This window comes from Idiotropiscis lumnitzeri, chromosome 1 (genome assembly GCF_059441095.1).
Source record: "Idiotropiscis lumnitzeri isolate Australia: NSW breed Sydney's pygmy pipehorse chromosome 1, RoL_Ilum_1.0, whole genome shotgun sequence".
Taxonomy (NCBI): Eukaryota; Metazoa; Chordata; class Actinopteri; order Syngnathiformes; family Syngnathidae; genus Idiotropiscis; species Idiotropiscis lumnitzeri.
This window is the reverse complement of record NC_142391.1, coordinates 4408842-4436816: the sequence shown is the minus strand read 5'-3', so window position 1 is coordinate 4436816 and position 27975 is coordinate 4408842. Positions and strand designations below refer to the sequence as shown.

General features: G+C 41.3%; 1 protein-coding gene across 3 annotated transcripts; it reads left to right on the top strand.

Moving 5' to 3' along the window:
- The first annotated feature begins 7 nt into the window (after positions 1 to 7).
- Positions 8 to 27776, top strand: LOC148342851 (guanine nucleotide-binding protein G(q) subunit alpha-like). Of its 3 annotated transcripts, XM_088311686.1 has the most exons (8): positions 8 to 913; positions 11906 to 12090; positions 13354 to 13508; positions 15755 to 15883; positions 17783 to 17911; positions 20899 to 21028; positions 21136 to 21289; positions 22958 to 27776. In XM_088311686.1, exons 1-8 carry the CDS (start codon positions 778 to 780, stop codon positions 23146 to 23148), a joined length of 1209 nt encoding a protein of 402 aa, XP_088167812.1. In that variant the 5' UTR covers positions 8 to 777; the 3' UTR covers positions 23149 to 27776. The 3 variants fall into 3 exon arrangements, with proteins under 3 accessions (XP_088167812.1, XP_088167802.1, XP_088167794.1); XM_088311676.1 differs by lacking the exon at positions 17783 to 17911 and having other exon boundaries at positions 9 to 913; XM_088311668.1 differs by lacking the exon at positions 15755 to 15883 and having other exon boundaries at positions 12 to 913.
- Positions 27777 to 27975: the final 199 nt, after the last annotated feature.

The window sequence follows — 27975 nt, the reverse complement described above, 5'->3', positions numbered from 1 at the left end:
CCTCCTCCTGTCACTCCAGCTTCTCCTCCTCCCTGTTATGCATCAGGTTGGCGGACACACTCGCTGCCCACCTTGTTCCAACAGCGGAGACCCCTCATTTCGGGCTCCATTTTAAACGAAAAACAGTGAGAGGGGGGGGTGACAACCTGCATGCCGCATTTAGCGTCAAAATGGACTGCATCGGGGTGATGGGCGCCGCTATCGCTACATCATAAAGGCGGAACCGCTCCATATCATCAGGTCCCCAATCACCACAGGCGGTTTGTGGGTCTTTTTTAGCCGGAGAAAAGGAAAGCGTCGCCTACGGGGGGCGGGGGTAACATTCGACTAGCGGCGGTGCTGTCCGTCCGTCCGTCCTTTCGGCGTTTTACCCAGGCGTTAGCTTGCTAGCATCGGCTTCAGATTTCTCGTCTGTTGGATGTCGAGATCAAATTGACATTTTCCACAAGAGGCGAGTTGCGCATCTCACGGAGGACCCCCCCTCGCCCTCCTACTCTCCTCTCCCGACTCCCTACCGGAGAAGATCGGGCACAACTTGGCAGCGAGGCCCGAGCTGCTTTTCCCCTCCCCCCCTCCTTCCCTGGCCCGGTCCGGTCCTGACAAGACCACCACCACCACCACCACCAAGCGACCCTCCCCCTCGCCCCACGTCCACGCGAGGACCGCAGCTGATTTTTTTTTTTACCCTCGCTGGGGGGTTGGTGGTGGTGGGAGGAAAACGCCGAACGCTGAGTGTTTTTCGGGTCCGAACGGGGCTGGCCAAACACAGCGGAGGGGATGACTCTGGAGTCCATGATGGCTTGTTGCCTGAGCGAGGAGGCGAAGGAGTCGAAGCGAATCAATGCCGAAATTGACAAGCAACTTCGCCGAGACAAGCGAGATTCCAGACGGGAGCTCAAATTACTTCTTCTCGGTGAGTGCTGCGTGTTTAATCACTGTCACGTGTCGTCTTTTTGAAATTGTATTTTATTGTATTTTTTTTTAAATAGAAAACTTACCTCACTGGGGCCTTCTTCTTCCCAATGCTAGCAAACGTGCTAGCAAGGAGCAAAGGCAGAGTCGTGTTATTTCTGCCCCAACAGATGCATGTTTGAGGTTGGAAGTGGATATTAGTCGCTGAAAAAAAGGCCCCAAAAGAGACATTGTGCAAGAGGACAATGTGGATACTTGTCAGTGTTATTCGTGGAAGTGCATGTTTTGACTGGGCAGCTCATTTACATGTCGAAGTTACTCAATAAAAGCATCTGGCACCAACAGGCCACCACATGCTAGTTGATGTTATGAACTGCTAGCCCCAACACCAGTATTTAACAATTTGCCGCTGTGGTGTGTCATCAGACGGAACAATCAGGTTCCACCTTCTTGTATCATCTCATTTATTTTTAAATATGTGGCAGCATGGTGGACTAATGGTTAGAAAGTCTGCCTCGCAGTCCTGAGGTTGCTCGTGTTTGAATCTCTGCTCTGGTCTCCCTGTGTGGAGTTTGTATGTTCTTTTCAAGTACTCCGCCCCCCCAATGTTCCAGAAACATTTTGTTATTGGTTTGGGGTCAGAGGTTCTGTCTTGTGATTAACTGGTGCCGCCATAATGAGGAGAAGCGCGATCGTAAATGGATGGTTTTGGCGGCTACTCACCTTCGAGTTTCCTCTTTAGGATCAAATAGTCTGTAGGGTTGAAGTCTGAAGATTGACATAAATAGAGTTGGGCATCGCATCTGGAGAGTCCAGTGGAACCGTAGACGTATACGTGCGTATAAGAACTTACGTCTGGCACGCAACATGCCGGAAATACTAAAGCAGAGGTAAATGATCAGAGATGCATCTGAAAAGTGCACTTTTTCAGGAAGAACGAAAGCGACCTGATGACGTGACTAGAATGTGTTTTATTGACGGCAGAAAGTAACAATCGGAAGTGACGTCTATTTGTAGCTCTCTCTGCAACACGTCTCACACATGCAAACGGGTTTTTACGAGTTTTTCAGAAATTTTGATTTTAACTGAATATTGATTACGTGTAAACGTTGATAACGACTCGGAGAGGCAGCTAAATGAATGAGAGGCGACAGAGTGAGAACTAGAATGCAATTTTATTTGTATGGCGCATTTCATAACAGTTGCAGCTGTAACAAAGCGCCTGAAAAGTACTTCGGTGTACAGGACACGTTTCACAGAAGTCGGGCCGGAACCGCGTAAAATGCTCGTGGAGTGAGCGAGTGGCTTTCACGCACTTGATCTGAAAATACCGCGTCTTGTGATTGGCTGACGGAAGATTTGGACTCTACCAACCAATTACAATGTTTTTTTTTTGTTGTTGTTTTTTTTTTAAATATTATGGCATCTTCCTCAATTCTGACTTTCGTGCAGGAAACTCCTTCAGCCTACGACTGCAGTTGGCATGCTAGCGTGGCCGTTCCTCTAAAACTCACTAATTATTGTCTACATGGCGGCGAACGAGCGACAATTTTGACAAGTAAAACTATCGCCAACGGAGGCCGAGTAGTAATTAACAGATAAGTGTTTAGTCATGATAAACCGCTAAACTATTATTAAATGTAGTCATGATCACCGGAATAAGTGTGTGGTTCTACGCTACACTTTTTCCTGATATGTTGCAGGACGCGCGTTACAAGTCATGTTAAGTCAAATAACCATCAATAAACGGCAAATTGTAACATTTTGTGTCGAGAGTGAAAATGTAATGCACCGACACACGCGGGACAGTCTGAAACGTGGAAATAAGTGAGTCATTATCACATATGTCCGCAACGAAGATGTGATTTTGAGGTGAAATGTGTATTAATTGGTGGCGCATCAATTTAATCTTTTACGATTGGCAAAATATTGGCAGATTTACGATTTTTTTTCTCTCCATATTCTTCTTCCTATTTTCCTTCATCTTCTTCCTCCTTCCTCATTTTTCTCCTCCGGCACTTTATCATCTCTCCTTCGTTTTTCTCGTCTTCCTTCCTCCACTTCATCTTGCGCTTCCTCCGCTTTTTCTCCCTCCTTCCACTTTCTCGTTAACTTGTTGCTCTTCCTCTTTCTCTGCTCTTCCCTTTTCCATTTCTTCTTCTTACTCATCCCTTCTTCCCACATCATGGTCTGCTGGTTATCGTCACAGGTTGCCAATTTTCCTTTTATGACCCCCCCAAAAAAAACCCAAATGGCGTTAATTGCTGAGCCAAAGTCTCATGAGATTTGCTGAAGTCTCGCGAAGCTGCTGGTTACATTTTACAAGAAAAAAAAATCCAGAGAAGGATGGGTTAAGGCTTTTCTGTGGACGTCTGGATAAGGACATGCAAAGGCAGGATTAGCGCAGGAGTTCGTAATAGGCTTGGTTAAACACATCCGCCGCTCAGACTTTGAGATGTCACTGACTCCCATTAGCCCCCCCCCCCCCCCTCACCTCACCTCTTTCTATTATTCCCAGGCCCGTGGCTGAGCTCTACCCAATGTCTCTCCATAACGCACGGCAGGGAGCAGGAAGAATCACGAGTGTCATTTACTAGATAGGATGGGAACTTTGACAGACAGAAGTTCTCGATGTATTCTGGTACCATTTTATTTCTAATTAAAAAAAAAAAAAGCAAATATTCTACAAAAAAAATACTCTATTCCAGGCTTAAACTTTTGTGAATTAACTTATTTACTACCGACTGTTTTCAGAGCTGAGTTCCACATATTGCCAGTCGTTTTAAGAGCATATAGATTGATTTATATTTCGTAATTAAACTGTCTTATGATTATGAACATTATTGCCGTACTATAATTAAATTAATTGAATAAATTTCTCACCTAATTTTTTAAATTTTATTTTCGGGGTCCGACCGTTTATCAAATTTCCATTCTTATCGATTCAATTTTGCTAAACGAACATTAAACTCACGTCATATTTCTTGCTATGTGTCGTCCTGTGAATAAGACTAGATTATTTTATTTTTCGCAGTTTTGTGCCAAGACACAGTACTGACGAAATCAAAACTGAAATCCAACAAAAAAAAAAGCTGTCAATATTTTGTCACTTGAACCTGTTGAAAGAAAGAAAATAGATGATGAACATTTTTTGTCTCGCTCTGAGTCTTTCTGGTGGCCTGTGTTTGTTTTCGCTAAGACGTGAATGTTGCTGACCAAATATCCAGAATGTTCCTGAGAACAGGTGGCAGCAAAAGATCCAAAATACATGGCCAAAACTTCAAAGAAGCTCATCAAGACCTAAAAATGTCGAATTTTACATTGCGCTAGTCCAGTGTTTTGCAATCATTTTTTGTTACGCCCCCCCCCCCAAGCAAGAAAACAATTCGCGCCACGCCCCACTCTCCGCCGCAATTATAAATAATAGCATTTTCGTTGCAAAATAAACCTACACCTTCGCGTGAATACTCGCTGCGCACATTGGGCAATGAGCGCGCCGCTGCCAACTACTGGAGTGGATGTGCAATTACACTTTATTGCATTAAGGCGGACAAAAAGCATGTTCCCCAGGGTCCTCAGCATCGCACCGTGCCCCACTTGTCAATTCAAAGACTTAAACCCTACAGAGCATGTGTTTGATCGGAGTAACTAACATTGAACTTTTACCTCTTGAAGAATACACAACAGAAAAAGAAAGCATGCAGCTAAATTTTGGATGCTTATTATAGTCGTATTACATATCCAAAGTGCTCTCAGGCTCAATGAATACAAGCCAGAGAGCGGCAAATGCACGGGGTTAGCGAGCTTAGCCACTTTTTTTTTTTTTTAAAGAAATGAAAATCACTATGCCAGGGTTCCTGCTGCAGTGTGCCCACAATCCGTCTGCCGGCGGTCACCATATCGGGTCATACAGGCAGCTTCCTGCTTGCACACACCACTGGTTTGCCTGTACTTGGTCAAAACAACAAAAAAAAAGTTTTAAGCTCAAAGCTTTGGCCTGGCTACACAAACAGCTCCCCGGACTCTCAAGTCCGGAGTCTTTCTTTGTAATATCTCGGGTCAGTCACCGAGGTCTGATCAGTACGGTCTTGATTGGGGTATTGATTAGGTCGTCTTAACTCGAGGAAGAACCAGTAGAGAGAGGATGAGGGGTTAGCTTCAAGATGTTTAGCGGTGACCTCCCCGTCTGATGCCAAGCCGTCTTTTTCTTGATCATATATGGCAATAAGGATCTTCCCGCTCTGCTCCTCTGTGTGCGTGTGTGCGTGCGCATGTGTCAACTAAGGTGATGGTAACGCTTTTGGAGAGCATTAGACAGGGCCTGACACGCCACAGAGAAGAGATAACCCTGCCAAATGTGAATGATTCCCCAAAAATCGACACGCATATAGAATGAGGCATCAAAATGGTAGAAAATAAGCCGTTGTCTCTGCTCTGAAACTGTGGGCGTGTCTGCTGAGTTGGCGGAAACCACGCCCCCACCTGTGTGTCCCTCAAATATCACCACTGCAAGCTGCAAAATGGATGCTAATTTCGTCTTGCTGTATTAGCAGTCGTCGTGCAAAATTGGATTAAACTTGCTTTTATTAGAGAATAAATGACGAGCGTTTTTGATATCACCGAAAGAATTGGCAATCAATTAACTGTCCAAAATATCGTTCTCTAAAAGTAGAGCCTATTCAACGAAACTGATGTCATTTTTTTGTCTCAGAAACCATTCAAATGTTCCTGGCACTCGGGGGGGAAAAAAAGAAATACATTTGTTCGGCAGTGTAATAAAGGATGCCAGCAAATGGGGGGGCATCTCGTACACACACTAGAGAAAACAGCAGCTTTTACACACGATTTCAACCAATTGCGTGTTTATTATTATGTAGGGATGTAACGCTTAATCAAAAATCGATTTGAAAATTTATTGAAAGCGCTTAAAATGTGATTCGATTTAAAAAAAAAAAATAATAAAATTAAATCCATATGGAAATGTTGATCACAAAAGCATTTCAAATGATAACAGTCAAATCTATTGTACATGTATTTATTTTCATGTTCTGGCACTAACAAAAAACTGGTAAGACAAAAATATAATTTAACTGAAAATTCAGGTTATTTTAAATTTTTTTGTTAAGTTGCAAAAAGTTACTGTTTTTAAGAATGACAAAATACAGATATTAAAATTACATCTTTTGGTGGTAAAGTGAGCCATTCATTTTGTTAAAAGATATTTAAAAATAGGATAGAAATCAGGAACTGAAAATCGAATTGGGGCTTCAGTGAATAATTATTTCCCTATTATTATGTGAAATATATATATATTTTCTGTATTTATAATTGATCTTTAACCAAACCAAAATGCATAATCTATTTTATTTGATCTGAATATTTTTAATTATACCAAAATATTTGATAGCTGCAGCCCTTATGGTTAGTTCCCCTTTAATGTTAAACATGTTAGTAACACATTCAAGTTCTTTTTTTTTCTTTTCTCCATCATTTCAGATCGACAATTATTATGAGGTTATTCTTGACTCTGTTGCGCATGCAAAATTGACAATATGTTCCGGTTAAAATGAAATAAAAAAAACTGTTGTACGCATTTGTCCCTGGCTCGCACAAATTCACAAACGGGGGCACGGCTGGTTCTCTGGAGGTTTGGGGTGATTGAGGCTACATGGCGAGTGTCCCACATACTGTTGATGTCCCGTGGCAGGACGTGGGGGACGTAGCCTTGCCAGTTTCTTTCAGGGGGACGTATTCATGCTTCGCTTGCTACCACCGGCTGCCATGCTAGCCCACACGCCCTCTTCGTTGCCGTTTCCAACTAGTGTCTCTTGATCTTATTGTTACCGCAAACCGGCATTTACGAAGTCGGCGAACGTCGTCGATCAGCCCGCGGGAAACACTGGGAAATGCAGACGCGATAAAAGCCAAAATAGGGCTGCACAATTTCAAACACAGTCCCGATTTTTGGCCGAATCAATTATATCAACCTGCTCATCAACGATTTTTTTTTTCATTTTTCTCTCAACTGGTCGTCACTAGTCAGTCAACCACTAGGGGGAGAACTTATAGTTTGGCTTCCTTAAGATGCCTAACTAACAAGCGTGCTCTGCACATGTTGCAGTGGGAGAAGTGAACGGATAAGCGTGAGTCATGTGTAGAAGAAAATGCAGTAAAAAATGGAGACGAAGAGCATTTTGGTGAGGAGCTCCTGCCTCACCTTCTAATTCTTCTTATGCTTCAATTTCTTCTCGTATTTGTAGTAAATGTTTAGTTGCATAAAAAGACCTTTGTTTCTCATAGCACTGTGATATTTGATAGTGGTTCTGGTCGTTATATAGTTGGTCTGCCCAGCAAAACCGGTGTGTGTGTGCGTGTGTGTGCGTGTGTTTGTGTGAGTGTGCGAGCACATTTTCTCTTTCTTTGCCAGCGAAGATGAAGTCAGAGTTCAGATTTTCATCATTTCCCTCCTAATATGAGCAACATGCTGCACTGCAGTGAACCTCCGAAGCCATGCAGACCACACTTTTGATGCGGTTTAAAAAGAAGGAAAAAAAAAAAAACTGCCCGACCATTTGAGCAACCATTTCAATTCTTTTGTCGTATTTGTTTGCTCTACCACAAGATTGCTTCCCGTTGCCGCTGAGTTAAGACGTGTGGTAATAAGATGTTGTAAGTGTATCTGCTACACAGACTGGTTGAAGAGGATGAACGGCTATCGCCAACATCGACATATTCTGGAACTTTTTTACGAGTATCTCTGTTTACGAACAATTTGGTTTGCACTCGTCATTTTAATCGGAAAATAACCTCTATTTACGCACTTTTTTCGGTATACGAACAGACTTTGCTTGGCCGGGCGGATCTTTGACAACGTTTACATGCAATCAATATTCAGGTTAATTTCCGAAACATTCGGTATAACCCGTTTACATGCGTGAGCGGAGTTACTTCCGCATTTGCATATTCTAATTTTAAACGGTGACGCACGGATGACTCAAATAAGTATCTGCCGCCATGAAGGTGCCGCTGTACTGCGTATCTGAATTTCTCATTGATTGTTTACCTTCGCTTGTTGTATTTCCGAGTTGGCGCCAGACGTCCAAACTTATACAAACGTGTACTTCCTGTACTCCAAAAAACAAGATTCACGACCACAAAAGAACAAGAACACAAACCAAATCCCTGTTTGAAAACGGTAACCCGATTGTGTTTACATGACACAATATTCGGGCTCGAAAAGGGTAACCCTGGGGTCTTGTTCATTTTTTTAAAAAACCCAAATAAGATTTTATTTATATTTTTTTTAATGTGAACTTGCCATTCTTCAAAAGCATGATCCTTTTTTTTTTTTTTGCTTGGTCCCGAAAGCCATTGGAAACCGGTTGTGTTGTTTCGCTCTCCGTGCCACAGACTGCAATAATATTGTCCCACATTGTAACGTTGGAAACGAACTGCCACAAGCGCTAAGCTCGCATTCGGTCTGAGCGCAGCATTAGGCTCGCGGGATTACATTTTTCCATGATTCTTCGACACGGGAGCAGAATGTAGTTCTAATTCCGGTTTGAGAAAATTCTGCATGCTGGCTAGCGATTAGACGAGAACGTGAAAGTAAAGAGGAATGAATTTGAATTAAAGACGACAAACTGAAAGATTTTAAGGGGCACTCTAGATTTTTGAGAAAATAAAAGGATTTTAAGTGCGCCTTATCGTCGGAAAATTACCGCAATCACGGGACTGGAACAGATTAATTGCATTTCCATTCATTTCATTGGGAAACATTGCCTTGCTTTATGAACAGGGTCACAGAACCAATTAAGTTCATAACTGAAGGTTCCACGGGGTATCCATGAAGAAATACCTCAGACTGCATGATAATATTAAAGGATCCTTTCATAAACCCAAAAATATTCTGACATTAATCGTCCTAAATAAATTTTAGAAGTTCACATGGTCGTTATGTTTTCCTGATGTTAGAATTATGAGTCGATCCTTTCCAAAATGTCTCCGCTGGAAATGGTATCTGCAGCCAAACTATTTAAGAACATCCACTCCGTGCATCACGGTCTTGATACGGCTGATTGCTTTCATCGTCATAGCATGAAAAGGGCATTGTTTTACGTGTCTTCATGTGTAGGTGGGGAGATAGCGTACTTAGCATCAGGGAAAGGTTCCAGAAGAGGATCAGAACCACATTTTGTGTTTTATGCATTTAAAAAAATAAGTCGGCTCCTTTTTCTCCTTTTCACAAAAAAAAAAAATAATAAAAAAAATGCACATTTTCACGATTGTTGACTTCGGAGACGCGTATATCAGGGTGGGTGTGGGAGACAGAGGCCGCTAGTGTGTCGGCTGGTGAAAGAGGGACAGTTACGGAGAAAGCAGTGCAGCGAGATCTCGTGATGGGGGCGTCACGAGAAATAAATCAGACTTGAAGTTGGCGACGTGAAGCTGCCTTCATTCACCAGCGGGACACGAGCGCTCGCCGCTCTTTTACCGATCTCGAGGGGTCCAGAGGAGTTGCTGTGGCTCCAAAAAAATCGAGAAGGAAATATTATAATAAACCCTCGTTGGGTTGTGAATTGTCATTTGTGAACTGACCTACTTGCAAATGTTTCTGTAGAAATTAACTAAATTATTGTTGGACTTTGTTTGTTCTGATTAATACAGTTCAAAAAGCCTGATTTAAAAAAAATAAATAAATAAATAAAATTCCCGTCGGAATTAACGCTAATTTTTATGACTAAGGTTTTAAGATGAGTTTGAGTTTTGTTATCACAGTTAGCTCATTTAGCCAATTAGGATAAGAAAGAAGCCCGGTGAGTTATCCACTTTGAAAACCTTTGACCCGAGGTATGTGCTTTCGAGCTGGAAAGCAGTTTCAAAGCTTGTTTTGTGTTTTGTCGGCAGAAATGAAGCAAATCCCAGCAGCAAAATTGGAGTTTTCCTTCCTTTCGAAGACGAGACAAGGCAAGGAGAGGGTTATTGTATCATCAAGTATGTCGTATCATCCTGCATCATTTTTGATTAGTAAGCACCCAGACCAAACTGACCTCAGACCAACTTGCCCCCCTTCGACGTGTGAGTCGGAAAGCACAGTGAGCTTGAGGCCGTTCTATTTACTGTCTGCTGCAAAAGTGAGGAAGAGTGAAGGGGTTTGATAGGAGAAGAAGAAAAAAAACAAACAATGGCCAAAAAAAAAAAACACGAGAGAAAGTAAGAGAGGTTGCCATGGTGACAGAAACATGGCTGCTCTTCAAAAACCTTGAATGTAGGTGGTGCTGAGATGAGTGTTTTATAGATATTATGCATGTGCTGGAGCCCTTTTTCGATTCTCTCGGTAAGGTTGCGATGCCATCATGGCCCGAGGATGGGGATCTTGGGGGGAAAAAAAGAAGACCCCAAAGCGAATGGGTACATTTGGGGACTTTAACGCAGATGTTCTGGTTTCCTGTATTCTCTTGGAAATCATCTTTTCTTGTTGACATCCTCATGTTCTCCCACAAGCTCACCGTGAAAGCTGCTAACTGTCGGCGCAGGCAGTTCGGCATCGAAGTTGGAATGTAGGCCAGATTAATTAACGTCATTAAATTAGCGCATCCTCCTCCTCCTTAGAAATCATTTTAGTGCGCTCACTTTTCAAGCAGCCTCCCTCCAAAAAAGATAAGAAGTCGATTGTGAGCACTTGCAACCAATTAATTCAATCAACTTGGAATATCGAAATATAATGTTCACGGTTCAGCTGGTGAAACAACTAGCTATATATATATATATATATATATATATATATATATATATATATATATATATTAGGGCTGTCAAAATTAAAGCATTAACTCAGGTGATTAATCCAAAAAAATGATAACTCAGTTTGATTTACTTAAAAAATAATTTGCATACTTTGCAAATATTGTGCCGTATTAGCTGTCTTTAGCACGTCTCAGAACAAAACACTGTGTTCAAGTTACCACTGGGCCTTCCAAACCAACACTGCTGGAGTGTTGGCGCTTGTGGGCAGTTTTGAGAAATGTCGAAAATAAATGTCTGCAAAGATGTCTCCATTTAGATCGTATTCAAGAATCCAAGAAAACTATTAGAACTTTAAATTAAATATACTTTATATTTGGTGATTTTGCATCAATTCCAAGATATTATTCAAGTAAATATCTGTCATAAGCTTCGCACAAAAATAGTAGTTGAGAAATGTGATTAATCATGATCAATCATGGAATTTTTTGTGATTAATATTAGTTAAAAAAAAGTAATCACTTGACAGCAGTAATATATATATATATATATATATATATATATATATTTATTTTTTACACTGAGTTTTTTTTTATGTTGATGCCTGTTTTTGGCTTAAAAATACAGATGACCGATTATTAATAGTCTTATTAATTTAAAACATAAACAGTGCATTGGATAATAAAAAAAAAAATCCTCCAGTGCATTTTAGTGAGTGTTATATGCAGACTTCCCACAAAGAGCGGGCGTCAACTCTAAATATTAAACAGCGCAGGCAAAAAAAAAAAAAAGCTTTTCAATTCCCCGTCTTGGATTCCTGCTTCCAATTGCGTCGCATTTCTACAAGTACGAACCTTGGAATTTACCCAAAGTGATTGCTTTGAGCAAATTTGATTGACTTTTTTTCATGTATCGTATTGTGATTGTAACGTACGCTGCAATTTGTGTTGATTGGTTGAAACTGGTATCGGAAAGTCATTGAATTGAGAAACCCAAACAAATGGCGCCATCTATGTTCACGCTTCCTCATCAAAGTCTAGGGTGAGTTGGAACCTACTCCAACTGTCCTCGGCCGAAAGACCGAACGCTCTCTCGACTGGCTGCCAGTCACTTGCAGAGCACATATAGTATGAGAAAAAAAAACATTTATACATACATTGTAATGCAAGTCTTACAAGGCTTGTGTTGTCTCTGATCACGTTGAATTCACCCCATAAACACGTACGTGCTTTGCGTTCATCCCTCCCAGGCACGGGAGAAAGCGGCAAGAGCACCTTCATCAAGCAGATGAGGATCATCCACGGCGCCGGTTACTCCGACGAAGACAAGAGAGGCTTCATCCGACTGGTTTACCAAAACATCTTCACCTCCATGCAGGCCATGATCCGGGCCACAGAGAACTTAAAGATCCCTTACAAATATGAACAGAACCGGGTAAGAAGTGTGACACACAACCACACCTCCCGTACACCTTATCGCAGTTGTTTTAATGATAGAGCAACACCAGTCCTCAATTCCGTCCCCGAGAGAAACTCTAATTGAGGACTGATAAATACCTCCTGGGATACCTGGGGAATGTAGTCCACACGACCAAAAAGTTTGTTAATCACCTTTATGGCATTTTCTTTTTCAATTCTGTCATAATAGCCGGGTTTACATTAGTGATAGACCGATATGCTTTTTTATTCAGGGCCCATACCGATTATTAGTAGTCACAGTCATGGAGGCCGATAACCGATATTTGAAGTTGATATTCATTTCTTGAAAAGGGGGGCAAAATGGAGTCAAGATTTTGAAAAATAAAAACTCCAAAACGTAACTTTGTTTAAATGTCTTTAAATTTGAATACCGTATTTTCCAGGCTATAAGGCGCACCTGTATACAAGCCGCAGCAACTCTTTTAATAAAAATAATATCAAAAAATTATATATATATATATATATATATATATATATATATATATATATATATATATATATATATATATATATATATATATATATATATATATAATACATTTTAAAAAATGCATGTACAGAACGATTTTGTCCTGTGAATGCACATAAAGGTACATAAACAGAAGAACGGTGCCTTTTAACACGGCAAAAACTTTGCTAATTGAAACAGAACAGACACAAGAGGGGGAAAAAAAGGCGTATTTTCTGAACTACAGAGCACCCCTACCCGTAAAAAAAAAAAACCCACAGAAAAGCCGCACCGTTGTATTAGCCGCATGGTTCAAAATCTAGGGAAAAGGTAGCGGCTTATAGTCGGAAAATAATGTCCATATTTATTAAACTACTAGTGATTAACAACGTGTCTGTGCACGTAACCAATCTATGGGTGGGCCAATCTGCCTCTGCAGGCAGGGCCACGAGCGCAGCAAAAAGAGAGCGAGAAGTGCGCTGCAGCAAGCCAAAATAAACCAGCTTTTAATTTATTGGCCTTGAAAGTTTAAAAAAAAAAAAAAAAAAGTCTGATGCCGATTATCGGGAAAAAATGCCATATATCGGCCCCGATAATCGGTCTATCACTAGTTTACATGGAAACTTTCTTGTCATTCTCGTTGGTGCGAATACGTGCACACACACCGCGGCAAATATTGAAGAGAAACATCCTCAAGTTTACGACATCAAAAAGAAAAACGTAAAGCGTCGTGACCAATCTCTTTCCTCGTTATCTCCCTGGTCTGTGCAGTCTAACGCCATGCTGGTGAAAGAAGTGGACATTGAAAAGATCAATGGCTTTGACCAGCCCTACATCGCGGCAATCAAATTCTTGTGGTCCGACCCGGGGATCCAGGAGGCCTACGATCGCCGCCGAGAGTACCAGCTCTCCGATTCCACTAAATAGTACGTGGCCTCAGACTTGGCTGGTTATGTTGATGGAAATGAAAGAAACACCTTTTGTTTGGATTTGTGTGAATGTAGAGGTTGTGAGGTTCTTGTATTTTCTTGTCTTCTACATTAGCTTAGCTCATTTGTGATGTTGTCCACCGTATTTCCACAAGTACTGGGGTGAGGTATCTACTATTTATACAAACACGTTTTTTTTTTAAACAGCAAAATGTAAAAAAAAACAAGCCGGCGTGGACAAAACAAAGTCAGGAAATTCAGTAGAATCATAAACATTGAAGCACACAACACTGTGGAGCAAATTTGTCAGTTTACGGCAGGGGTGGGCAAACTTTTAGATTGGCGGGCCACAATGGGTTCTAAAATTTGACAAAGGGGCCGGACCAGGAGCGGATGGCTGGAGTGTTTTGCTAACCTCACCTCATCGGAGGGAAAAAAATACATTTAATTTGAAATTAAAGTGAACAAAAGCATTACAACAATATATATGTATTAGAAAAAAAAGCCCCACAGTATTTAGAAAATAAAACATGAACTAGATTTATTCATTTACTTTTTTTCCAAGTTCGGCGGGCCGGATTTGTCTGTTGAACAGGCCGCATGTGGCCCCCGGGCCGTAGTTTGCCCACGCCTAGTCTATGGGAATGTTGACCAACATAGAAAAAGGAGTTTCCCCATCACCTATAATTATCTTTAATGCTGCGCAAACCCCGTCAAAGTCTTCCACTTTAATTCAACTGAGGGAGAGTTTACAGTCTACCTGATTGCTAACCGCCATTAAAGACACAGTCGAGTCATTTTGAATACTGCGGTAAGACGCACCCACTTCAATCCGTCGGTTGAGCTGTTTCCTTCGCTGCCGTTTAGTTTCGTAACAGAGGCGCCGAAGCGCTCTTTTATGTCTTTAACATAACATTTTAAAGACATTGAATAAAATGGCGTTTGTCGTCCTTGGTCGGGAACGGGCCAAATCTATTTGTGGGAGGTGTTTGTTTTGTTTGAAGTGGATTTTATACCTGGCAACATTACAGGAATGGACCAAGTCTTGGTTTAGTTTGTTGTTATTTTCTATCTGAATGTTTTAAACACAGTTTGATTTTGTGAGGAAAAGCATCTGTAGTACACATGACGTCATGACCACGCTTGCTAATTTCAACTCAACATGAATATGCGGGGGAGTTCTGTATTTGAGGAAATACGGTTGCTGTTTTTTATTTATTTTTATTTTTAAATTGTTGAGGGTTAAGCTCGTCCGGCTTCTCTTACAAAAGACATACAACCACATCTAAAGGCCTCTACACACCAATCCGACGTCGGCCGTTGTGGCCAACTGTTGCTTCTGCCTTGAAGTCAGCACGCCGGATCGGTAAATGACGGACGCACACACCGCAAAAGCCGACGTAGACGCCAACTACTCCGGACCTTCTGCCTGAGATGTAGGACCCCTCCCTGCCATCGCCGGCGAGAGTCAATGTTGAATAACGGCATTCTTTCCCGAATGAATGATTAATTCGTCTTAGCGCTCTCATTATGTCCAGAGAGGACTTGTGAAAATGAGCGCCGTTCATTTAGGTCTTGAGAAATAACTTCAATTGTCCCCGTTTTTTTTTTTTTTTTGCTTTCGTCACTTCCCGCGCTCATTTAACCCGGCAGCCCGACCCGATTGTCATCCGAAGACGCCCCAACAACGGCTCCGACTTCACGACGTCGCGCGCTGCACCAAACGGACGGCGTGTGCCGACTTTCCGACGTCAAATTGGTGTGTGGAGGCCTTAAGTGGCGCACTTGTTAGTGCCCCCTGGCTGTTGACGTGATGTATTACAGGATTTATATCTGTTTGCTTGCAGGTTGTACAAAGCAGTGTTTCCCAACCTTTACTGGGCCATGTAACAAATTTTACATGATCAAAAAAATCCCCCCCCAAAAAATGTCACTTTGAGCTTTTCTCAATTTACTCACTAATTTGCTCTCTCCGATGAAATAAATCTTTCTTCTACGAGTGACAACAAGTGGCTATGCAGGTTATTATTCTGCGTGTCACTGGCATAGAAATGAAAGTATTCTGATTATGGTCACTAATTATTTTCGAACCAGTTCAGTGAAATTGGGTCATTTCCCTCATCACACCTGTGATCACTCGTTTGACCGCACAGTAGTGGTTGGGAATCACTGGGACCAAAAACGAGAAGATTATATCCTGCCATACGTGTTTGCCAAATGTATATCCACATGTATATCTCCAGTTACCTTAGCGATTTAGATCGCGTGACTGCCGACGGCTACGTCCCCACCCAGCAGGACGTGCTCAGGGTCCGTGTTCCCACCACGGGCATTATAGAGTACCCCTTTGATCTGGAGAATGTCATCTTCAGGTACCCCTGACGTGATTCCAGGACTGCAGCGTAACCGCCACTCGGGCACAAATGCACTGATGGACGGAAGCTAAACATTCTGTCATGGCCACAATTGGGGAAAAACGGGACATAGCTCAAACCTGCCCTGAAAAAAAGCCAGAGGGCCAAACGTTGTTTAGCTTGACTAGACATCAGTGATTTGTGTTTAGTTGTGTTGAGGTTCTGTCCCCCCCCCCCAGGACCGGAACCAAAGGCTGCACTCTCGCTTGGGACGGGCAACCACCTCATACGTGATGAAGAGGGCTTGCAACTGTGATAAAGTCAAAGATCCTCCTGCCATCCTTGACTTTAGAGTTGCCCAAACCGTCTTTGTCAGCTTCCAAGTGCGGACTTTCCTCTTACTTTTTGTCACTGATACCACCATCACTGTCGGCAACAGAAGTTAAAAGATGAGAGCCGAAGACGGTCAAATAAAGAGGGGTACAGGCGTCGTTTTTTTTTCTTTTCTTTTTTTTAAACCCATTCCATGCCATCCCAGGTGGAATAAATTTCGCTTTTGGCGTCTATATCCGTCAATGGCAGTGAATGACTTAATGATGAAGAAACAATGTGTGTTCTTACTGCTTTTAAACAATGTAGTATATGATGTGACCACCAGGACGCACTACACACTCATGTCTGTAGTACCAAGACTAACCTGTGAGAGGCAGCACCGTGCATCGAGAAGGCCAGAAACTACAAAACGAAAGTAATCGTCATACAAGAAGAAATAAAAGCTACCAGGCTAACCGTTAGCTCAACCGAAAACAAAATTTGGCGTGCAAATGCTTACAAACACAATCAGTTGTGAGCTTTCTGATTGCAGTCGATTCCGTTTCTCACGTCGCGGTCACGGAGTCGTTGGTTCAGCCCGACTTGGTGTTGACCACACACACACACTCAAGGATTTGCGATCAGAAGTATTGAACTGGTTTAAGAGTTACGATTGGCAGTCCTGAGGAAAAACTCTTGGCAAACACCACACCACACATTACTCAGGAAGAAAGTTGAAAAATCATTTAAGATGCTGTACACTAGGGCTGCACGATATTGGAAAAAAATGACATTGCGATTTTTGGGGAGGCTGCCATGTACATTGCGATATTGAAACTAGAAAAAATTTCACCAAATGACTCAAATAGCTTTATTTGGGAAGACTTTTCTTTGTTTATTATATATCTCTGGGATGGCCACTTGACAGAAATACGCGCACCACGGCATTTTATACCTTTTTCCCGTTGACTAATTAACAGGGGGCGTGAGCAAGATGGTCTGTGTAGTCGCAACAATGCAGAGCATAGTGTAGCGTACTGCTTTTATGAAACAAACCAAAAGTTTCCGTGTTCTACAAAAAAAGAAACATCGCACGGCCTACGATGTGACAATCGCGCATGCGTACATCGCAATCGCGATGTGCAATCCGCATATCGCGCGGGCCTAGTGCACACCAAAATATATGGTTGCTCAGGATATTTGGAAATCACTTAATATACCGTGCATCACTTAGGATAATCTTTCTTAGTCATTGGACAAATGACAGGTGAGGGAAAATTTTCAAATTCTGCACAATTGTGCGGATGTATGTACCCTGCTTTACTCATCTACTCAAGTTTCAAACTATCAAAGTTCATCATATCTTTGAGCTATATCATAAAAACGGCGTTGGTGGAGCAGTGACACAAAGTTTTTGTTTATCTGAGTGTTGGCCTTTTTTTTTTTTTTCCTGAGAAGCTTCCTTGACTGGATCGAGCCACACTTCCACACTTGGCAGCGGGTTGCTCGAATTGCCTGTCACGCTTTATGTAACTGTTTCCTGTCTTTCTTTTGTGTCTACGTGTCTGTCTGTTTTTTTTCTTCTCTGCCCGGCTTGCCTTGTAGCTATCTTTCCGATCTGGATCGCATTGCAGATCCCAGCTATCTTCCCACTCAGCAGGATGTGCTCAGGGTGCGCATTCCCACCACGGGCATCATAGAGTACCCCTTCGACTTGCAGAGCATCATTTTCAGGTAGAAAGATGCCACGGCAGGCTCACGTTCAAATTTAATTTATTTTATTTTTTTAAATTGACATTAACTCGTTCCCCGATAAACTATTTCTAATACAACCCCCCCCCCCTCCCCGAACCCGCTTCCTTTTACCCGCTGCTGTCTACTACTGAACAATAATCGAAAGCGAACACAAAGTCCTACATTCTGGCGCCCGATCGTCGTAAATGGGTCACCTCCTCATCGCCTCTTTTCCTTTATGGCTGGCATAAGAAACCAGGTCGTCCTCTCCACATTGGAGGGACGCGCTATTTTTGGGCGGCGGGTCCTGCAGGGCCTATAATGGCCCCGGATCTCAGCGGACCACGTTGGACTGGGCCAACACCAGAGGGCGGCCTTGCATTGACGACCGGCGCACGGACCATCCTTCGCCTGGTCGACAAGCTTTGCACCTGCGCATCTGTTTGCATAATTAGTCACTCGAACGGTGTCATTGCCGTCACCGCTTGACAAGGGCGCCGAATCGGTGTGAAGGATTCAAGTGAGTGACTTCTCAAATGAAGACTTAATGAAACTGGGACCCTGAAAGTCCCCAAAGATTGACAGGCGACCTCATCAAGGAGAACAGCTCTGGAAAGCTGAAACCTCTCGAGGATATGCACAACTATTAATCAGTGTTTCAAATCACAGAGCCGCTCGTTGAATGGCTCAGCCGGAGACGAGAGATTTAAAGTACACCTGATTGTCCAAACGCTTTCAAATAAAACCTCAGAAGAAGTTGACACTTAAAAGTGATTAGGCGTTCACAATCTCCTTTGGCATTTTGTGCCACGGTAGCGATTTAAAAGTACTACAGATTGTCTATTATTTAAACCTCTCCAAAAGGTAGCAAGTCACACTCGAATTTAGCACTCATCCGAGGTGCCCCAGGGATCATCGTTTCCCGTGGCGGGCCGTGCACTTCACACGTAGGTCTTCAGTCAAGTCCTACTTGAATCAATCCCCCTCAAAATACGATCGTTTATGACACCGTGGCTGGACAAATAATGAACAGTAAGACACTTATGCACTACTGAGCAAGTGAGAGGTCCGTCTTGAAAATGGCCTCGCAATTAAATTCCCTCCTTCGGCCATTGTGGTTTTAAAAAAAGCAAGAATATAATTTTGATTTTCAAATGGTCGCCAGTTACGACTTTTGGGTGTGTTGATTCCGTATAGCGCCCCCCCTGACAAGCGAGTATCCAGTCACAAGACGTGTTCATCACCTTCAACTACTGGTATTATGAAATCTGCCTGGCAACACAAGCTAGCTGAATTCTAATTGGATAAAAACTCTCACCTAAAAATTCAACACTAGGATCTGATATGACATCAATGTGAAGAATATGATCATTATTTCTTGATTATGTTAGGCCAGCAGAGAAGGCCTTGACCGCCCGCCACTGATAGTTTCTGCCCTTGACCCTCTTTGTCCTTCTGTGTTTTCAAGAAGGTACGCCGTGTGGCGTTTTTTTTTTTTAAGTCATCTTGATGACAAATGCATTCACGCTCACCTTCTGCCCCGTCGACATTCCTCACACCTTCTGGAAAACGCGCGTGTTGACACTTTGCAAGAAGCGGGTAACAAATGAATGCCTTTCAGAAAAGCGCCCAACTGAGCGGCATCCATTTTAGACTTCTACAGTGCCCTCTTCAAAGTGGGCTGCTTTGGCGGTGGCATGCATGACTCGCTCACTCACATGACGCATAACTCACTAAAGATCTCTGCTTCATCTGCTTCGAAAGGGGTTGAATCCGTCATGTATTCATAAGGTTTTTTTTTTTTTTCTTCAAACCAAACAAAATGTTGTTCTTGGACACACTTTTGATGGATTCAAAACCTATCAAAGGAAACAAATCCCTCCTTAAGTTGTCCCGAGATTCTTCAGTCAAGGATCGGCGAACATTTGGGGTGTAACGGTACGTCAAAAATCGGGTTTTTGTTCGTACCTTGGATGGTCACGGTTCGGTTCATGTTTGGCACAAAAAGGGGGGGAAAAAATGCAATTAATTAAAAAAATCAGGCATTTTCAGTGAATAAAAACTTGCGTAAAACATATTGAATTGGATTAGTAAAAATAAATAAACGTGTCCATAAAGTGTATGGAGACCCATCTAACGTCATTAAATGCTTTAATGATACTTTTTTAAATTGCTAAGCGACTTTGTGAACAACCTGTATATTGTACGTAACAGCTCAGTTATGATCGGTTTACGGAAGCGCAAAATCAGTACTTTGTTGTTTTTAGGAAAAGAGCAACATGTAGAACTGCAACCGATTAGACCAGGGTGGTCAAACTCATTTTTGTGGACGGGCCACATCGTAGTTCTGGTTTCCCTCGGAGGTCCGTTATGACTGCGATTCCATATAAATGTATGATCACCTTAACGTTGGAAACGATGGAAATACAGAAATCAGAAGCCAGTCAATAAACATTCGTCCAACAATTCTTGATTTCATTTTATAAGGGGAGGATTGGTCACAAATAAATAGCAATATCTCAATTTTGTTAAAAGTGAAGAAAATGTGCTAGAAACAGGAAGTTGACGCACATGATTTGCCCATCGCGGGCCACGTAAAATTAGGTCGCGGGCCAGATCTGGCCCCCGGCCTTGAGTTTGACACCTGCAGATTCGACAGTTAACAAATTTGACAGATTGGCAAAATTCGATGATTTGCTTGAAGCTGAGCTTCACTATTTGTTTATGAAGTAGACGTCCTGCCGCTTGCCTAATTTGTTGCGTGCACGGTCATAAACTGAGACGTTTAATTTTATTTATTTTATTTTATTTTTGGTGCCTCGTTATTGCACCGTCAGACCCATTGTACGCCAACCCGTAATTAAAGTTATTTAACATACCGAAAATACCCAAACGTGAATTAATGTACCGTCACACCCCAATTGAACGTGCGTGCGTTCTATACTCTCGTGAATTCTCACTTGCGCGCCCTCACGCCCACCCCGTAGGATGGTGGACGTGGGTGGTCAGCGGTCAGAGAGGAGGAAGTGGATCCACTGTTTTGAGAACGTCACTTCCATCATGTTCCTGGTGGCACTCAGCGAGTACGACCAAGTCCTGGTGGAGTCCGACAACGAGGTCACACTCTTACAAACTCGTATTCATTCAAGATTTTGACAACATGCTGATTTGATCATTAACGAGAACATCTTGCTTTTGTTTTTTTGGTTTTTTTTGCTCATCAGAACCGCATGGAGGAGAGTAAAGCTCTGTTCAGGACTATCATTACCTACCCCTGGTTTCAAAACTCCTCCGTCATCCTCTTCCTCAACAAGAAAGACCTGTTAGAGGAGAAGATCTCCTACTCGCACTTGGTGGACTACTTCCCAGAGTTTGACGGTGAGATTGTGAATTCATCAAGGACACACGCTACGCCAGGGGTCTTCAATCCTGTTCCTCGAGGTCCACTGTCCTACCTGTTTTCCGTCTCTCCCCGCTGCAATCGGGATCGTTTTCCTGCTTCTGCCGACCTTGCTAATGATCTGATCATCGAATCAGATGTGCTGCAGCGAGGAAAACGGACAGGACAGTGCAACCCGGGGAACAGGATTGAAGACACCTGGTGTGCGCTATGTACTCGTGGTTTTGAAATATTTTTAGGACGTATCGCCTCAAACAATTTTTGTCTTTGGAATGCTACGTTCACAACAAAGCCGTTGCGAGCGTTTCCGGCAACGACACTGAAATGGAGTTGGCGCGAGCGGGGCGCGGTTGCGTGCGGGGCGGCGCAAATGATCCGTGCGGAGCGACGCACAGAAAATTCGCCCATTCAGCATTTCGGTGCGGTTAAAAAAAATAATTTTACTTTCCGTGTCACGTCACAGCAGCCAATCAGCTCTGACGTACGCTTGGTTGTTTGTTTGAAAAGAGAAGAAAGAAGGATGGAGGAGAAAATGATCGTTGCCGTCTGTGCATTATGGCAGAGCTACCACTATCTGGTCAGAAAAAAAATTAATAAAAAAGTGACCAGGTTTGCAGAAAAGTGAGCAAAGAGCTTGGTTTTCATTTTTTTTTTTTTTTTATTTATATTTTTTATAACAGTTGACCAAGATGGTAATATCCGCGAATGAGCATTGCCTCCAGGAACACCTCGGCGGTGAAACGACGCTCAAACTTATAGGGCTGATATTTGTGCCACTACGAACTGAATCTGAATATTAATCTGAATATTATCAATTTGAATATGAATTGCTTAACTTGAATATTTGAATTGAAAACTGAATTATTGAATTTCATAAATTGTATATTTATTGTTCACTTTGAATCTGTGTTTTTCCATTGACAATTTATGTAATATGTTATTCAATAATTCAGTTTTCAATTCAAATATTCAAGTTTAGCAATTCACATTCAAATCAATAATATTGACATTCAGTTTCTAGTGCCGCAAATATCAGCCCATACGAACTGATTTGGTGTGAACGTAGCATAAGTACTCGTGGTTGAACCAATTGGTCAAATTTGCCACGGCACAATGCCGGTTAGAACTTGAAGTCCTTGGAGCTGGGTCCACGTCGCAGACGAGCAGCAGGCACCACAAGCGTGCGGAAACCATTTGACTAAAAATGTGGCAAAATATGCAAGTCTATTAGGGCTGCACGATATTGAAAGAAACTGACATTGCGATTTTTGCGGAGGCTGCGATGTACATTGCGATATAGAAACTAGAAAATTTAAATCACATAACTAATTAGCAAGGGGGGGGGTTGAGCAAGACGGTCTGTGTCGTCTCAACAATGTAGAGCACAGTGTAGCGTGCTGATTTTATGAAACAAACCAAAAGTTTCCGTGTTCTAAAAAAAAAACAAAAAAAAATCGCACGTCCTACAATGTAACTATTGCGCATGCGCACATCGCCATTGCGATGTTCAAACGGCACATCGTGCCGGCCTAAAGTCTATCCTCGAACATCACAAAACTCCCATGATAAGCACGCCGATCTGCAAAGGCAATTACACCATTTTTCCAAATCATTCATAGCTTACTGTCCATGTGTACCCTGTCCAGGTCCGCAGAGGGACGCGCAGGCGGCGCGAGAGTTCATCCTCAAGATGTTTGTGGACTTAAACCCCGACAGCGACAAGATCATCTACTCCCATTTCACGTGCGCCACAGACACTGAGAACATCCGCTTTGTGTTTGCCGCCGTCAAGGACACCATCCTACAGCTCAACCTCAAAGAGTACAACCTGGTGTGAGCCCACCCTCGCCCCCTTTCTCTCTCCTTTTGCACAATCCTGTTTCGAGTGCGCTCGACTTTTAACGCAACACACACACACACACACACACACTTCCTTTTTGTCCAGCACATTCAAAGATCCCCTGCAAAACAAAAAGCAACACCAAGAAAAAAAAGAAAACGCCTCCCCTCTCTTGCGTATCGTGCTGGTTTTCTTTTCTGGGCAGCTTGTGTCTGAGAAACCGCTGCCTCGATGGGCCTGGCACACCCGACTTTGAGACGGTGAGTGGAAGGGACGCTGGGGGACGAGCGCTACAATGGGATTTTGGTCTCCACCTCCACATCGATGAATGTACCCACCAGTGTGTGAGAAGTGCAATTGGGCAAAAATAAATAATAATAAATAGGCAAAAAACTAAAAACGTCTTAACAAGTGTAAATATACGGCAGATTATATTTCAGGGGTGTCAAACTTATAGCCTAATTTGATGTCAAGGGGGCCAGACCAGTAATGTTTTATTCATGTATAAAAAAGCAATTCCAGATTTCTTATGGAAAGAAAATTCTCTCTGATCCCAGTGATTTTATATAAAGGCACAAAACTTTAAGTCACAGTTATTTGGAACTGAAAAGAAATGTAGTATTGCACTTTAAAATGAAATCAATTTATGAAGAGCTGGGAATTATTTTCAGGTCATTTTTCTACATGAGCATAATAATTCTCCAATTCCCACCACCACAATGTCTTTTGGGTATTTTTCTTTTTGACTTCATCCTGCAGGCCGGATTGAACCCTTCAAGCGGCGCCGATGTTTGACACCCCTGAGATATTGGAAAGACATGTAAGACAAACAGAGCATGAGAGGGGCAAGAAATGGTTCCAAATGTGGATTGAGCAAATGCAGCTTTAAAGAAATAACATTTATTGAAAAAAATAAATAAATAAATAAATAAATAACATTTTTTTTTTTTTAAAAAATCCATAATGACAACCACCTTAAATTGAGAGAACTATCTCTTTGGATTTTTTTTTTTTTTTGGGGGGGGGGCATTTTTGTTTAATTTATTCTTAGGTTGAAATGCACAGCTTCCCTCCTTCTGGTTTTACAGGGACGTTTGCAACCTGCTTTCACCCCCCCCCCCCCCCGACCCCCTAACAAACACTCCCTCCCCCTCCCCCCGGCTACCGACCCGGAGTGTCCATCACTTTCCCCCACCCGCCTTCTCACTCCATGCTGTCCCGATCAGACGCTTCCTAACGCTGTCGCTCACTCGTTATTATATATCAGGATGTGCTTCTGTTTACTTTTTTTTTTTTTTTTTTTACTGTATAGTCAATTTGTTTAAAAAACGAAACAAAAAAAAATTGTTTGCTGTTGTTGAGGGGCGAAAAGGAGCAGAATGACAAGCCTTCGTTGACGTCTGCAAATAAGTGCGTTGTATGTGTATATTTGTTTGTAAATACATATACACAACAGCCGTGTACAAAAATGCTCTGTGGTACACCGTCTTTGGCATAAAAATGACAACAGGAAAAAAAAAAAAAGTTAGCATCAAGGTTTTTTTTTTCTCTGAATAGTATTAATACTGTGATAATGGCTTTTTGGGATTTTAAAAGCAAACGTCACAGAGCCGAGTGGTAAATTAGCAGTATATATATATATATATATAATATGGTGACGATTTTAAGAGTTTTTTTTTTTAATTTATCTAATTTATGGACCAGGTTTGAAGGTGTTTTTCTCGTTGTTTTTCCTCACAACGGAGTCCTACTTGAGTCTGAACTGCTGTTTAAAAAAAAAAAAAAAAAATCAACAACAAAAGGAGAAAAAAAATAAGGAATGTCTCGTATTGCAAGGACTTTTTTTTTTCCATTGTCTCTGCTTTCTTTTCGGGGTCGATTTTCGTTTGTTGTCATTTACCATATTCTTTAAGGAGCCCTCACGTTTTCTTGAGTTGGGGGGAAAAATGTTTCCTTTAGGTTATATATACATTTAGAGACAGCGCTGTAATCCTTACCTACCTTTAAAAAAAAAAATGTTTTTGATTGGTTGGCTTTTTTTTTTTCTTTTAATTTTTACTAATTTGCTGGTGCCAGTGAATTACCGATGGACTTTTTTCAGGTGACTTATAAATCCCTCATCGTCATGAAGGGCTACCACAGTACATGCTCAGTATGAGTAGAGGCAGAATGTTAATGCAAACCTAAACTGTGATTATTCTTATTCTCCTGCCCGACCTGACTAAGAATAATCTGGTCTTTTTTTTTGGTGTGAGCCACTACTAGAACCTCATACAGTACATTTATGTATTACAAAAAATAAAAAAAAAACACTACAGCCACAATAAGTATTTGCATGTTAGCCAATTGCCAAGAAGCTGTGTGAGCTATAACACTCAAATGTGTTAGTTAAACACATGTGAAAAGTATTTTCATGTGGCTAACTAATGGAAAATGATCCTGATATTCAACTCGCTGCTTATCATTAATTTTGTTTTGTAGTGTATCAATAGTTCTAATATTTTTTTTCTATTCCGTTTCGCCACGCATTTCAATTTAAAGTGTGGGTGTGACCTTATCAAGATCTGTGATCTCGATTTTTTTTTTTTTTTTTTTTTTTTAAACGCAAATGTTCAATGTTCCTTTTTCAATTATGTCCCTTAAAGGACTCTCAAATGGTTCCATGTCCCGGCCTCTATAATTGTCAGAATTTGGTGCAATTTTTAAAAACTCTATTGAAAAATAATAGAACGCTTCATAGAAAGTCTGTTGCGTTCCCACTACCGATGTGCTCTTTAAAGACAGTCACCCCAAACATTTTCTTGACAAGAATATGTTCTATGCATCTATTCTGGTTAATATTGCATTTGTGGAATACGCTTATGCTGTAAAATCCACCTTTTTCAAATTCATTTCAGGGGCGGCCATTTTGCCTCATTTTGTCGACTAGAAATGACATCACGATTGCTCAGGGCTCAGATAACGACCAATCATAACTCAGCTTAAGAAAACAGATCAGACATGATTGGTTGTTTTCTGAGCAACTGTGATGTCATTTTCATGCGACAGAAAGTGACAAAATGGTCGCCCCCTGAAATGCCTAAAAAACGGATGGATTTTAATGTTTCACGCATATTCCGCAAATGCAATAATAATCAGAATGCCACGTTTAGACTCGTGAAGGCCCACAGAGTTTTTTTTTGTGCTAGACTTCCCCTATAAGTATTTTTTTTTTTTTTGCATTAAATTTATTTTCCGTGGCTAAACAAGTATTATCAACATATGGTAATGATTGAAATGAATGAAATGAAACGTGTCCAAAAATGTTTATAAAAGTTTAGATTCAAAATTAAACAGGTAAACATATCCATCATTGAACAACATTACCTTAAAAATAGTTTACATATGCATTAATAACCTCCCCTGAGCTCAACCCCCCAAAAGAAAGTCAGAGTACAACAAAAAACACCCTGAAGGGAGTGAATGGGTGACGTTTTTATTTTTGCGCGTAACATTTGGTAGGTTAAAGTCAATACAAATACATGTTAACTTGTTTTTTTTTTTTATTTGCCATTAAAAAAAAGGACTGACATTTTTTTCCCCATTTTTTTAAACACTAAAGATGTCGCCAGCTTCTACTTGACGCAAGGTGCCAAATTTTAAGTGAGCAAACGACCTTATTTAACTGTTAATTGCGTGTGGAGTGCAAAAAAAAAAAAAAACGACTGACAACCATTGTATTTTCTTTGTTTGTTTTTTTTTGCTAGTTTGTGTTGCACAGTGGTGTACCATTTGGCACATTTTAAATTTATACACTACATACACACACACTGATTTGAAAAGAGGGACAGTGTTTGCATGACACTTCATTTTTTTTCCCACTTGGTGTGTTTATTTTCCTCACTAAAACAACTATTATTTTATTTGTTGCCTTGATGCTTTTGTTTCTCTGTATTTTCAAAAATGATCAGAACACTATTGTTGATGATTTTAGGACCACTTCCCATCCGCGCTTCCTCCTAAAAGTTCAAATGTAGAGTGGTGTGTATGTGGGGTGTGCTGGGTTTCCATTGTAAACAAAATTTGATATATTATAAAATGGAATCATATACATATGTAATATATAGAATATCTCTGTATGATATGAGCGTGCCAGGCTCTCTAAGTGCCAACACACCACTGCCAACCGGAGATGCCCCCTACCCGTGTGCACCCCACATTCTCTTTTGAAACGATAAAACACCACTGGTTAAAAAATGATAGATGATTAAGTGGGTAAAGATTATATTCTATAAGGAAATTTTAAAGGCTAATCTGCTGTCTGTTTGTTTGTTTTTTTAAATAAGAAACTGTAATAATTATTATTGCATGTGCTGTTTTTTTTTTTTTTTTTTTGCAAGCGGGGGCTTTGGATGTATTGACTGAACGCCTTTTGGCTCCAGTTGGCTGGTTATCGATTTACATAACTCTTGCCATATTTTTTAATGTCTTTTCATGCATTGGTTTTGTTGTTGTTTTTCTCAACCACTGTTGCCTGATCCTCATTCAAACATGATATATGATCATTATCGCCGCCTTCTAAAGAAATATAATGACAAGGTTATCTGTTTTAAACACTGAAATAAATTTGTTCCTATACTTGCTGAGCATGAGTGTGGCTGTTTTTTTTAATTTATTTTTTATTCTAATACATCACAACGTAGATTAGAAAATTGCCAGATAAAGTGTTAATGAGTAATAGGGTGGCATGAGAAAATATCAGGGGCTTATCACTTATCAGTATTTGTTCATAACAAGTGTATCCTCAACCATGGGTGTTTCTAAGCCATTTTGGGGGTGCACCAG